This window comes from Pieris rapae, chromosome 6, assembly GCF_905147795.1.
Source record: "Pieris rapae chromosome 6, ilPieRapa1.1, whole genome shotgun sequence".
NCBI classification, from domain to species: Eukaryota; Metazoa; Arthropoda; class Insecta; order Lepidoptera; family Pieridae; genus Pieris; species Pieris rapae.
Window position 1 is genome coordinate 10,325,620 of NC_059514.1, and position 13,909 is coordinate 10,339,528.

Here is a 13,909-nt window from a genome sequence, read left to right on the forward strand (position 1 = left end):
CTGACTCCCGTATCAAAATGTCTTTATGTGCTCAGACTTAACACGACCTACGAACTACCGTATGTCAAAATCCAATATATGTATTAGCATTTTATCAATCAGACACACATACAATTTGTTTTAATTAATGCTACAGTTTGTGTGGGAAAGTTCTGGGGCTTAGTAAAGGTGCCTAAGTAATAGTGTATATGTAGAAAGCCAAAAACTGTGTAGTCTCTTGGTCTAAGATCCGGCTGCAGGATTACTTCGCTCATCGGTTCTTTGCTAAAAACCAATGTTTATGTAAATTATAACTAGGAGAATGTATATCTACCAGGTTGCCTATAAAGATTTGGCTGCTTGATTTTTGGAAAAACATTTCGTTCACTTGTTATTTAAATAAAATATTGTTTACATGATGACAATTTTCGCAGCCAGGTGTAAACAGGTATGATTTCGATACATTTATAGGTTCATAACGAACATTTATTAATTATATGTATATCAAATTGAAGCTATTTTTTTCTATTAAATTTCTTATATGGGTGCCTAGATAAATCTGGCCTCAAATAAGGGTTGCCTGCTGTTAAAGTTGATAAATATTTAGGGTGGAGTGAGAGAAGTAACGCATAACATCATTTGTCAGACGAGGATAGCGAATGTCGCTTGTAAGCCATTGCGCATGCGTCGAGTGTTAGTGTTCTCAACCACTTTTGGAGAGGTTGACTGTCTGACTGTCCGTCGCACAAGAGTTAATGAATGAGTGGCGCTTAAAGTTATTAATGCACTAGACGAATTTATTAACTGTATGGTATCATTATTAACAGGTAGGTCACTACAAACGTTAGTTTTAATTTAAAAAATTGGTTGCCTGTAAAGTCGGTATACGGGCGAAAGTTTTACGTGACAACGACTTTGAGTGGTAAAATAATTTTAATGTGAATATTCATTCGTATAGTAGGAAGAAGGATGAAATAATAGTAACAATTTAAAACATTTATTTATACAAAGAATTATACATAAAACATTAATTTATACAAAGAATCTCGCACTGAATTTCATATTAACAAAATTTCATTTTTACCTTTACACATACATACGTATTTATATACAAATATACATACATACAATAACTTGCAATACATTTGCGTACAATGAAACAGCGTTTACTACAACTTAACTTGTTCCTATCTGAGTGATTTTGTTGAGGATAGGGCGATGATAGGAGAAATATGAAATGAAAGGAAGTGTTTCTGCTGTAATGTGCCTAGAAAATGTCAAGTCAATGGTTGTTCCTTTTAACGTAGTAGACTTAGACATATCTGATACGCAATCAAGATTAAACGTATCTTTAATGAATTTGAGAAACTTGTCATCAGACTTCACGTTTTGGTTTAAGTCACCGCATAGAAGAATCGGCATATTAGGATCAACTTGCAGGAACGGTGGCACGTACTGGCTGTTATGCACGTATGGAAGAAGTGCCTGGTGTAGCCACATTCCGATGTCTTGTACACTTGATCCTGGATGAATATAAACAGCACCGAGCACAAATTTGAAGGTAGTATCAGCGGTAAAGCAAGTAACTTCAGCCAAGCACAAGTCACCGCAGGTTTTGATAACTCAATCAGTGTCTGTGACCGCAACATCGATCACTTTTCCTGTTGATATTAATGATAACCTACGATAGATCGCTACTCCACCTGCTGCGTTGGTGTCTGAGTTTGTTCGATTATTCTTCCTTGATATGCACTCATAATTCTTAATTAAATTCACATTTGATCTTTGAATTTGTTAATCGCGCGCTTACTACCTTGCGCAGTGATTGGTCGTCTCGGTTTGAATGTTTGAAAGTTTCGATTTGACAGATTGGAGGTTAAACATTGTTATTTCAATTTTTTACATAGCAAGTCGCGCTCATTTTTTCAAGTTAAACAAATTATTATTGGTTGAGAAACGATTTATACTACTTTTTTGATTGAAAACTACCACAACATTGTGATTACTACAACATAACCTATTCACTTATGTCTTAGTCATTTATTTCATCATGTTATATTATCAGTCTGAAATTATTTACCTTTGCTGTTTGAATTGTTGCGATGGCCGAAACTACCTTCACATTATCACTACACAATTGTTTTACAATTAACTGGCAACGTGTAAACTTGTATGCAGGCGCCTAAGCGAAATAGAAGCGCAAGACATGAACCGGTGTGTATGCCTATCTCTCTTACTCTCTTTCTCTCGCTCTGTCTCTCTCGCTCTTAGGCGGGCTAACTGTGCTCGAGTGGAAGGGACGCGAGCTTTTCACTTTTTATGTCTGTCTCTCTCGCTCTTAGGCGGGCTAACCATGCCCGAGTGGAAGGGACGCGTGCCTCTCACTCGCTCTCATTGTGAGCGCATAACGTGAGCGGAGCGTAACGCAGTTTCTTGAAGTGTCACCCGGCAAACCAATTTATAAGACGTTGTCACGTCAAAACTTTAACCTTTAAAGAGAGGCTTTGGTATAATCAAAAGATTCAGAAAAAAATGAAGCTATAGTTAGCTATACTTGTAGATTTTGTTAGCGATATGTCATTTTATATACATATTACATTTTTATACTTGTTCGTGAGGAACTGTTAAAAAAATACATAATAACTAGTGCAAGCACGCTAGTGTTTATTTACAGTTGAATTTGATCTTAGTGGCCGCACCGAACAACCACGGGCCGCAGATAGTGACCTATCGTGAAATGATTTCGTTGGCCGCGGCCCGCGCGTTCTCCATGGCGATCTTCATAATAATGTATTTATCTCGCTAGCCGCTGTGCGCTATTGCCCTGTTAGTGAGGATTTCAGCTTAGTTCTAAATTTAGGCGAATTTTTCAATACCTACTGAATTGATACATACTTTATAAATGTTATGCATATGCCTAGAGTGACTATAGACTAGACTAGACTTCAATATCTCCTTATTAAGATACTGGAACAATCGCTATTTTTGATAACCATCCAAAAATTACGGGACGACATTAAAAAAAAAACAAGTTTTTATCTGATATTAAATTTAATAGGTATACTCTATTATTTACATTAAATTGTTCTCTATTAACATGGTATTTATAATAATTTCATAATCAATCAGTAAACAATAAACTTTATATACAGAAATATTTATAAATAATATTAACGTTATCAATACTGTGAAGTTCGACAATACCACATTTGAATACGTGCATAAATACGAGGAAAACAGATTACACATAAATTAAAATGCATACACCCGATTCAGAAAATTATACAGATAACAAATAGATCCTAGAATATAGCACCTCCACAGGCTACCAGAAATATAACTAAGTAATGAAACCGCTTCAATCTAAATGACTCGATATTCATATCGGTTCGAAGAATATAATAAATTACAAAATATACACAAAAGGCTGGGCGCTCGTTTGAAATTTCAGTATTTCTATCATAGTCATGACGCTAACTGCAACGAGGGCCACAGCTTAATATAAACCTTATATTTGTGATTATTAAAAATAAATTGTTTTTAATGAGACACATGTCTCGTATTTGGCACAAAGTTATTTGGAATGTACATTTACAAATTATAATTTCCAAATAATTTGTTTATTTGAACATTGGATATACAATCCGTCAACGGAATTATGGCATTCAATTTTGTAACATACATAATTCGAAAAATGATTGTACAAATTTGGCATTTTAGCAATAATTGTGAAGGTTGACATTTGGGTATGTGTTGTCATATTAAAAAAATACCAAATTTCAATGTAGATTAAAATGCAATAGGGTACCGTAATCGCTTAATGATTACCGTTATAACTATGGCTTTAAAGGTATAGGTATACTATAAAAACAGATATGTCGTTGTAAGGTTCAAATATTGCTTTCTACTCACTATTACAGCCGATTTTAAACATTGTCCAATATTTGTAAATATTTAAAATCTACCATCAAACCCCCCAAGTTACTACAGGAGAAAATTTCCAAAAAGTTACTATGTTTTAAAACCTACTGCAAATTTTGGAAGAATCGAATTATTCATTATTTTTAGTTTAATTATTGTTATTTTAGAGTTTTGTCATACATTAGATAAATATTAAAATTGTAACGTGAAAATATATTAATTTAAATCGTTTAATTTTATGATTTACATTGATTTTTACCAAAAACGTAAATATGAATATAGAAAATTATCGAATTAATTTTATTTACGATTAAATTCAGCACGAACGTGCAAAATGTAGTTATACTGATACTGACTATAATAATTATTAAAATGAGAAGCGTAACAATGGACTATTAACTTCAAAATAATTTATAGAAATAAGTGATCCTTGAAAACTCTATTCCACAAACAACTATAAGATACTATTAATTTTAAGGCAGTTCTGAGAGTTTGTCAGAGAAAATACCCAAGTTATTGCCATTCAACATTGCCATATTTAAGGAATGTACGACGATTTGAAAAAACATGTTGAACTAATAAACAACGAAACGTCCCTAAGGACAAGAACACGTCACCACTAGAAAGAATAAAAATTCAGGAAAAATTGTGGTTTCGATACAATAAATAGTATCACAATTCCATACAAGTAACATAATTTTTATATATTTATAGTAAAGAATTCCATGGCCGACGAAAAGTACGCGACGTCGATTAGTCGTTTTCGATTAGTTATGTCAAATCCGGGCCATAAAATCCATCTGTAGGTATAAATGTCTAATTTTAACAAAATTTTTATTCAAACTAATAGCACTAGAGCCTACATTCCAAACTGTATTCCGTCCGCGTCAGCAAATGTAGAACCATTCGCGTAATCATTCCGATTAAGAGGATCGCCTTAAAAACGTATTCGACTACGACATTGACGCTCGCATCGGGGACACGCCATCGACTCTCGGTTACCCATGACCGATTGTCGTGAAATATCTGACTGGAACGATTCAAAATTCGATCAGGCGTGATCGATCGGATCGGAATTCGATTACTAGTCGATTCGACTCGATTTAATCGATGAGCGATGATCGTTCGCTAGGTGTGCTTGAGCCAATGGGCGGGAACCCACTGCGGCTCCCTTTCGAGGCTGTTGATTTCGTTGACGAGCTGTTGGTAGGCGCGTTGAGTGTCATTGTTGATGATGATCATGTCGAAGAGGTGGCCCCAACGAAGCTCCATGTCGCGGGCTGTGGCGATTATTTCCTTCAATTCCTCCTCCTGAAACAAAAATTAAAATGTTAGAGAAATTGAGACAAGACATTTTATTTATTTATTTGTTTATCTACGGTATTTTACAAGCTCTTCCAAAGTATCTGATAGTTTAGGTAAACAAATGTAAAAAAAATACTAGCATTTTTTGTTCAGCAGAAAAAAAATAACCAACAAAACAGCGGAGTATGTAGAGTAAAAACACTTAAACTGTCAATCACAATCTAAACGTAATTTAAAAATCATTTACCTTATAAGCCTCGCCATTTCTGATTTTCTTCTGCCTCAATTTCTCCAAGCTGGGCGGCGCCACAAACACCGTGTAAGGCTTGAGGTCCGAGCCTCGTAATATCTTCAAAGATTGAGGGTGAAGATTCAAAACACAGATTTTCCCAGAATTCACCACTTCCCGAATGGCTTCTAGCGATGTACCTGAAAATTCATTAATTTATTATATTTGCTAACCTTTTCACAACTTATCACATAACAAATATTATAAAATGTATAAAAAATTCAACTGAAAATTATTATAACACTAATAATTATTTTATAATCTAAATCAGAGTTATTTGTTAGCGCTATGACTAACCAAACAGATTGTTGAAGATTGTGGGCTATGAAAAAATTACAGAGTTCTTTTATTGGCGGAAAAGAATATCGAATTACATTAACTATAAAATAAGTAAAGACTAAAGTTTTTGCTCACCATAATACGCCTTTTCGTACTCTCCGTGTTCCACAAATTTTCTATTGAGTATATCCGACTCAAACTGCGTCCTGGATATGAAATGATAGTCCTGCCCGGGCACCTCGTGATCTTTGCGAGGTCTCGACGTATCTGAAAAATCGAATTTAATGTGTGAGCTTTGACTATGGATATCCATACCTAGCTCGTTTATCAGAATGCAGCAGAAAGCTTTGACCAAAACACGTTCTACGGAAAAGAGGGAATAATGGGATGCCTGGGGTATCAAGAGTGTAAAACTTTTTAAATACGCAAAGGGTAAAGAATCTTTATAACAGAAAAAACAAGTTTTTTATACTTTTATGAATACGTCACGTCACACTGAATGGTTATACGAGAAACTAAATTAAGGTATACTTATTCTAACTGTAATACGATATACATTGATAATTCTACAATATAAAATAGAAAATATATATATATATATATACCTATATTCTATATGTAACATATATATATATATATACCTATATTCTATATGTAACATATGTATACATATAATAGCTGCTTGTTATATTGTTATTATATAATAATGGAATCGAATATTATCTTTATATCACAATGATATTAGATACATATTGAAAACTTGTAACGGTATAAAATGCAGGTGTTTTATGAATCACACTTAAAATAGTTCGTATCGGAAAAGCGTGCGACATTAGACAAAATTCCTTAAATGCCTTTAGTGTGAAATATATTTTTATGATTGAAAAAAGATCGACTCACGTGGCACGGCCGCTGCGAACCTGGCGGTGTCTTCCATGAGACGTTGCCTCAACTCGTGTCTCCCGATGTTCGGGGGCCCGATGAGGACGATGGGCCGCTTGTGGGAGGCCCGAGGGTAGTACAGGCCCACTTCTTCGTACGTTAGGATCTCTTCTTGCTCGTAATCTGCGAAAGACCAGCAGTTAATTATTTTAGAAAAGTTGAACCGAACTGAAAAGGATATACCTATATATATATATATTTATCTCAAAAACGACTAAGCCGGTTTTGATAAAAGTCCCACTGTTGTTTAAATTGAAAATTTTTATTAATCTTCATCGCAACAAGACAAGACCAGCTGCAAAAGTCGGAAATTATTAAAAAATTTTTTAATAAATCATAATTGTATTTATTTGAAGTAAAAAAAAACATTTCTGACTTCTTGATACGGAAATTATTAAAGATCATTACCATCGCCACCAGAAGTGGAATAAACGGGATATCCGGCTTCGCTGGTCGCTTTCTTGCCTTTCTTCTTCCTGGGCGGCTTTTTGGCACAGAGCAAAGTCCCTCCTTTGCGAGGCTTATCCCTCGCCGCTACTTCACCCGCCAGGGTCAATTTCATTGATTCACGCCTGCGCAAAAAAAATATATAAAATAATATGGTTGTGGTAAAAAATAAACATTAAAGAATTGATGGGGCAAAAAAAAGTTGTATGTTACCCATTTATATTATGTTTATTTACTTTGATAATGTTTAACACTACAATATGTAATCATAATCAAATGCATGTACCGATTATCTAGAATAACGTTTTAATTAAAGAATTTTTTTTTAAAGAATCTTACACCGTGTGACGAAATTAGCCTAAAAACCAATGTCTATACTCACTGATGCTGAAAAGCCTGACTAGGAATGAGCCCGGCAAGGGTCTGGTCCTCCTCCCCTTCTCGGAAGGCCTGCCACCAGTTGGGGTCCTCGCGGCTGATCACGTGCAACACGTCGCCCTTTTGGAAACTTATGCCTGAAATATTGGTTTTCGTTGAAATAAGTATTTGATAAATCGAAGCTAATTTGTGAATTCCGATCTCATTTTTCTAGAAGTAATATTAAGGGCCTGTTTCACAATGTATGGATAAAGTGCCAAATAGCTATGCAACACATAAATTATTCGAAAGATAAAAGTTCCAAATCAGATACTTCACATTTCATGACATATAGCGCTATCTGACATTCGTGAAACGCAAAAATACTATTTATCCTACGAATAAGTAAAACGTAAATAGCTTATTTGGAACTTATCCGGACATAATACGAAAAAAATACTATATAACAATTCTCTGTACGTCAGAAGATTGGTTAGGTTAGGTTAGATGAATTTATTCCGTGGCTAGTTAAAACAATATTATTAAAACGTTATTCCGTAGTTAGTCTTATCGTTTAATTCATTAATTTATACATTTTTAAGGCATCATAATCGCTTATTAGAATATGGACTCATAGCGAACAATGGATCGTTCTTAATACCTAATTTAGAATTAGAGGTAATCGTATTTATTTGTCAAAGTAAATAAATTATAAATTGATATTTCTCTATAATGCTTTCTTGTAAATTATCACTTTTTTATTTACCACCTAACATTTTCGTTAAAATGTAGAGATAATGATACATGTAATAATAATAATGATTTCATTTCATGTCTTATTGGATAATATGTACGATAATACGTAGATAAAAATGAAATAAATATATTAAGGAAATAAAAATAACTCACCCAGCTCCCGACAAGGGATGTAGACGTCGTCTTCTGGGTCGTAGTCGAAGTGCGCCCTGACGTGCAGCACCCGATGGGCGGGCGGCGGTCGTGGGCGGGCGCGAGGCGCCAGCACCACGGACAGTGTCCCCGCCAGTCCGCCCAGCAGCTGGCACACCTCGTGCACTGACTTGCCTCGCATGCTCACGCCGTTCACTTCCAGCAGCTGGAAACACATTTCGTTATACAGCAGTTCTTTACACTCACCTAAACCCTTTGAATACTCTGCTCTAACAATACTATGTTCATAGGGTAATCTTAAATTATGAAAAGTAGCTATATTTAGATAAGGAATAGCATCTACCTCATCTCCCTCGTGCAGCAGCCCCGACTTCTCAGCTGCCCCACCCCGCACTATCCTCCCGATTATCACTGCCTCACCCTCATTGCGTACTGTAGCACCTGCAGACATGAATTAGCTAATGAAGCATTCATTATACCAATATTGTTGGTGGTAATGTATCAGCAATAGTTTTAAGCATTTTTTTTAAAATTATGTCCTATTTTATCGTAGTGGCCATGACATAATGTACTTTTTTTTCTAAGTGCGAGTTTATTATTCGCTCAAACGGTGAAGGAAAACATAGTGAGGAAATTGACATGTCTTAGACCCAAAAAGTTGATCAACTACTTGCCTATTAGATTGACAAATGATCATGGACAGATTCAGAAATTTCCACCACAGGGTTTGCCACTGATTTATTTATTTATTTTATTTGCGAATAAAAACATAAGTTTTATATATTCCAATAAAAACATACATAAAATTAACTCACCAAGTGGTTCATTAGTCTTTTCAATTTTAATAATCTTAATAGTATCGCTGGTGTCGTCCGGCGAATTGGTCGGTTGGAACTTGTCGTTCTCGGTTACGTGGTTTGCAGTCTGCGGATGAAGAAACAAATATTTTAAAATATTAAGAGATCAGTCGGTGTATGTACATAGTAAAACTATCTGCCCCCGCGAACTTCGTTTCTTCTTAATGCCCAGCCTATCTTTTCAGTACATACCAACATGCAACATTTTACTATGCTACCCCAGAAACTATTCGGTTTTCCGCAATGAAAACTTTTTACGATTTCTGTGATTTGTCTCTATATAAACCTCAAAGTTCAAGTCATAAGTTTTTAATAAAAAATAAAAAAACGGTTTGACCTTAGAGGTGTTGAAAATTAAGGGTTGTATGTATTTTTGCATGCTGTATAAAAAAAAGATTTGTGTAAAAAAATAAAAATAAAGTATGGGGGGTACTTATTCTAGAATAAAATAGAAATTACACAAATATGATTAGTAGATGACCTCTTGTTATTTGATTTTATACATGAACTTTGAAGGGTATTTCCGAAATATCCAATAACCAAAATACTGACCTTATTTCGTTTGCCCCGCGCAAAGCAAGAGGGGTCAAGTAAGGCGGCAGCCTGGTCGTGCGCTTGCAAGAGGTTTTCTAACTCAAGCCCTCCCAGAATTGACAGCAGTTCCGCTGCTACGCCTGACGTCTCACCACCTGACGCTGTATGTGATCCTAGTACATCTATACACTGAAAAAAATTTTTTTAGTTTCAATAACTAAAGGCGACAACCAATTGAAGCCAAAATAACAGTTCCCGGGGTAAAACTGCAGCTTTTGAAGAAATATTGTGTCTTCAAAAAGGCATGTCATTTATATATGACGTAATAGAATATATAAATTGTTCGATATCATTTAGAAGTCATTGTTTATAATTATAATACAATGAGACAATAGGTTTACTGACAACAAAAATATTACATGTGTTTGCAAATACAGTTTAACGAATAAATAACTTAACACCTCGTTTCAGATATAATGAATCTCCAATTATCCGAAAAGGGATACCTGGACGTCATGCTATTTGATTGCCTATGTTAAGAATGGTCTTCTTCTATGAACATATTGCTGAACGATTGAGGGAGAGGCCCCAGACCTCTGAGGTCTGGGGCTGACCGTAGACTGGCCGGTCCTTCAAGGCTGAGGATTTAGTCTCCGGTGTCGCAGAACCTTCTTCAGCTCTATGTCGGATATAAGCCTGTCGGGTAGAATGCCCTGGCAAACCCCGAGGGTTCAATTTAAGGGCGTGTGAAGGGGTGAGGTGTTTTTAGTGGGTATGGTCAGTGCCCCGTGTGGGGCATTGAGAAACACTGCTTTAAATCAAGGCAATAAAGACTCTTTTCACAATTCAAGGTATGTCATAGGTAACTTACATCTTTTAATCGATCTGTAGCTCTCTGCGTCTGAGGCGGCGTGAGCGCAGGCCTTTTATGTCTAACAGCGGTGAGGACAGCTGATCGCGTCGCAAGCGCAGTGCGTAGCCCTGGACTGGTTAAGGCACTGGCTGCTCCAGCCACTCTCGCTGCGAGACCTGATTCACCAATCGACCCTAACGCCTTCTGAACCCTCGATAGTGCAGCACAAACTTCTTGGTAATCTGAAAATGTAAAAAAAAAAGATTAAAGGTAATGTAGATCACGTAACAAAATGTTTTAGGTTTAAAAATCCTATAAGAAATTTCCTATTTGTATTATTTAAATCAGTATCACTACAACCTTTTTTTGCGCCTGGGCCCCAATCTTTCGCTTCTATTTCATCATCATTTGCAATTCTAATACGCAAGTAGGTGATCAGCCTCCTGTGCCTGACACACGCCGTTAAACTTTTTGGGTCTCAAGAAAGCCGTTTTCCGCACGATGTTTTCCTTCACCGTTTGAGCGAAAGAGAATGCACACATAGAAAGTAAGTCAATGGACTTTATTCACCAATTTGTGAACAGCCGGGGATCGAACCTACGATATCAGGTTCTGACTTTCTTTACTTTCATTAAAAAAAACTATTGTACTGCTAGCGTCATTTGTTATTTTTATCGTTCATGTTATCTAACTGTGGACAAGAGAATATTATACGCTTGTTTTTAAAAAAAAAGTACTTGAAAGCTTAATAGTTTTCCAATATATATGTAATTATATACTACAAAACTACACTTTATACACGAAATTATTGTATATAATTGATTAAGTATTGACTATTTTAAGAACACTTCAAGACCTCTCTTCAAGAATAAAAAGTCTTTAAACAGCAACAAAACTGCAAGGGGCATATTACACGCTCGACTTGGTTCAAACCTAACTTTAATTAGTATGCAAGATAGTATCCTAACGGCTACTTTAACCTATTTTTTGCTCTTAATTAAATTTTTATCTAAAATGAACTTCTGACTCATTTGCTTCAGAAACCATTATGTAATATGTTCTGTGTAAGAAATTTAAAAAAAAACTATTAAATTCGGTTCTAGACTTTATATACATAATAATTAAACCTGAAGTGATCGAAATAATGGGAAAGTAGAATCAGATGAGATCTTATAGTCAGAAAAGGAACAGTATTTGTTGTTTGGAACTGGATACAAGCGAAGGAAATCGTGAGGTACAGATTTGTTCGTAGGACGCGAGGTGAGTTTTTTAGGACAGCGCTCCTCTTAACCAAGTTCAAATAATATCTGCAATAGGTACATACAAACTGTGCGTGACCTTTACTTCCATTTGGAGTATGTCTTTTAACCAACTATACTTTCCAATCTTCCTTCACAGAGACAAGTGTTTACAGATAAGGCACATCAACCTTCGGAAGTTATTTCTACCCAGCTTTCTACCTAAATTCTTAGTAAGAACTAACCAACAAGCTGGTAAAGATGTGACGGTTCATCATCTTCCTCATATGCCTCGTTGACGAAAGAGGTAGTGTTTGGCGGGTTGGACTCCAGCGCCTGCAACTTGTGCGAGCCCCGTAGTGATGTACGCAGAAATTCATTTTGCGCTGCGATCCTCTCTTCTGCTTCTTTACGTTGACGGAGTTGCTCCTGAAATAATATTAGGGAAATTTAATAAAACTTTTGGGACATGTATTTCAATAAGAGTTATCATTGTCGCATTAAGGCAAAACATATGTGCAGTCTTGTAAGAGTGTCGGAAACTTGAAATTTGTAAATAATCTAAGCCAATACTAATTAGTGATAAGTAGATAATATAAGCTTACAACACGTAGGGTTTCTATCTGTTATCGCTTATCTTATTACGCTCGACGTCACGGTCAAAATTACCTTCAGGCCAATGCCACTATCTTATCAAAAGTTATTAGAAACAATCGTTAGAATAAAAAAAACTTATACAAGGAAATTCCGTGATTGTTAAAGGTGGTAGAACTTTACCTTCGAACTAAATTCAGATTCATATTAGCCGTTTTTTTCACCCTTTTCTATATAGATTTTAATGTTCCAATAATGATGGAGCAACGGGAAAGAGGCTCACCATATTAAGTTCCCATGGACCAAATTATTTTTTATTAATTAGAACATTCAATGGTCTAATGTTTAATGCATCGCACCTATTAAAGTTTTACTACATTTACAATGTGCTCCTGCTTTTGCTTGTACCGATAATAAAAATATTTCCTACACGAAATCTAGAATTTTTCAATACCTGTACAGTATTTTTAAATTGACTAGTCTGACATTCTACGTAAATTATTATTAATTCGTTGTAAATTAAAATCTGTATATTGATTCGATTATTATAAATGAAATCTGAAAGGTAGTTTTAACAAAATCCAACTACAAATAAAATTATATTTGTAAAACCAAAACATTGGCTGCATTACCGGGTTACGGTCTGAATTAATCAATATACATATTTAATCTAAAAATACCTTTTTACGATCGCACAAAAGGGATTTAAAACAAAAGCCTTTTTAAAATACTAATTTTAAATGCATTGTGCGCAAGGGAAGACCTACGTCAGACGTCGACTTATTTGTTCAATGTTTCTAGTGAAAAAGGTTTGTATTTACTATAGAAACCACGCCCTTATTTACACGATTCTTTATTTAAAATTTTATATCTGGTTCGTTAGTATAGTAATTACGAGTAACATTTACAGATTTATATACTCGTTTACCTAACTGTTATGCTAGGTAAGGTAAGATAAGACGAGACCAGCTCAGAATGGCCTTGGATTTTACACAAGCGACGCATACTTAGCCCTAAGCCTCGACTCCAAATTTTACCTACCATTAGTAAATACATATATATATATATATATATGTATATATATATATGTATATATATACATATATATATATATATATATATACTTATATATATGTGTGTTAGTTAATAATTAAAAAAAAGTAGTAAAAGTGTAAACAACCATGGCAAAATTAAAGCTAATATAAAGCCTTTAGTTTTTACCACACTCATAAATAGTAATTTAACATTCTCGTTTCCGATATAGTCCAATATCATAAGTGGCTCTTAGATTTAAGAACTCTTCAATAAGTTGAAGTTTTTTGTTAATTCAGCCTAGCAACCCCACTACTCCTAATGTTATCTTAATTATAAGCTCATGCTTTTAATAATAAAAGCCAGCTTTGTT

General features: G+C 35.0%; 1 protein-coding gene across 4 annotated transcripts in view; it reads right to left on the reverse strand.

Annotated features, from left to right (window-relative positions):
* Positions 1-3,031: 3,031 nt before the first annotated feature.
* Positions 3,032-13,909, reverse strand: part of LOC110991626 (protein PALS1) — a 77,180-nt gene continuing 66,302 nt past the window's right edge. For 2 of the 4 annotated variants that reach the window (XM_022257067.2, XM_022257070.2), the window contains 12 exons: positions 12,156-12,339; positions 10,691-10,914; positions 9,838-10,008; positions 9,244-9,352; positions 8,772-8,869; positions 8,429-8,633; positions 7,545-7,677; positions 7,124-7,287; positions 6,674-6,838; positions 5,909-6,040; positions 5,453-5,634; positions 3,034-5,211 (listed from right to left, as the gene is read on the reverse strand). In XM_022257067.2, the coding sequence (XP_022112759.2) occupies positions 5,029-5,211; positions 5,453-5,634; positions 5,909-6,040; positions 6,674-6,838; positions 7,124-7,287; positions 7,545-7,677; positions 8,429-8,633; positions 8,772-8,869; positions 9,244-9,352; positions 9,838-10,008; positions 10,691-10,914; positions 12,156-12,339 (1,950 nt within the window). In that variant the 3' untranslated portion in view covers positions 3,034-5,028. Of the gene's footprint in view, positions 5,212-5,452; positions 5,635-5,908; positions 6,041-6,673; positions 6,839-7,123; positions 7,288-7,544; positions 7,678-8,428; positions 8,634-8,771; positions 8,870-9,243; positions 9,353-9,837; positions 10,009-10,690; positions 10,915-12,155; positions 12,340-13,909 lie in introns of all 4 variants that reach the window. The other 2 variants (XM_022257066.2, XM_022257068.2) reach the window with 2 other exon arrangements.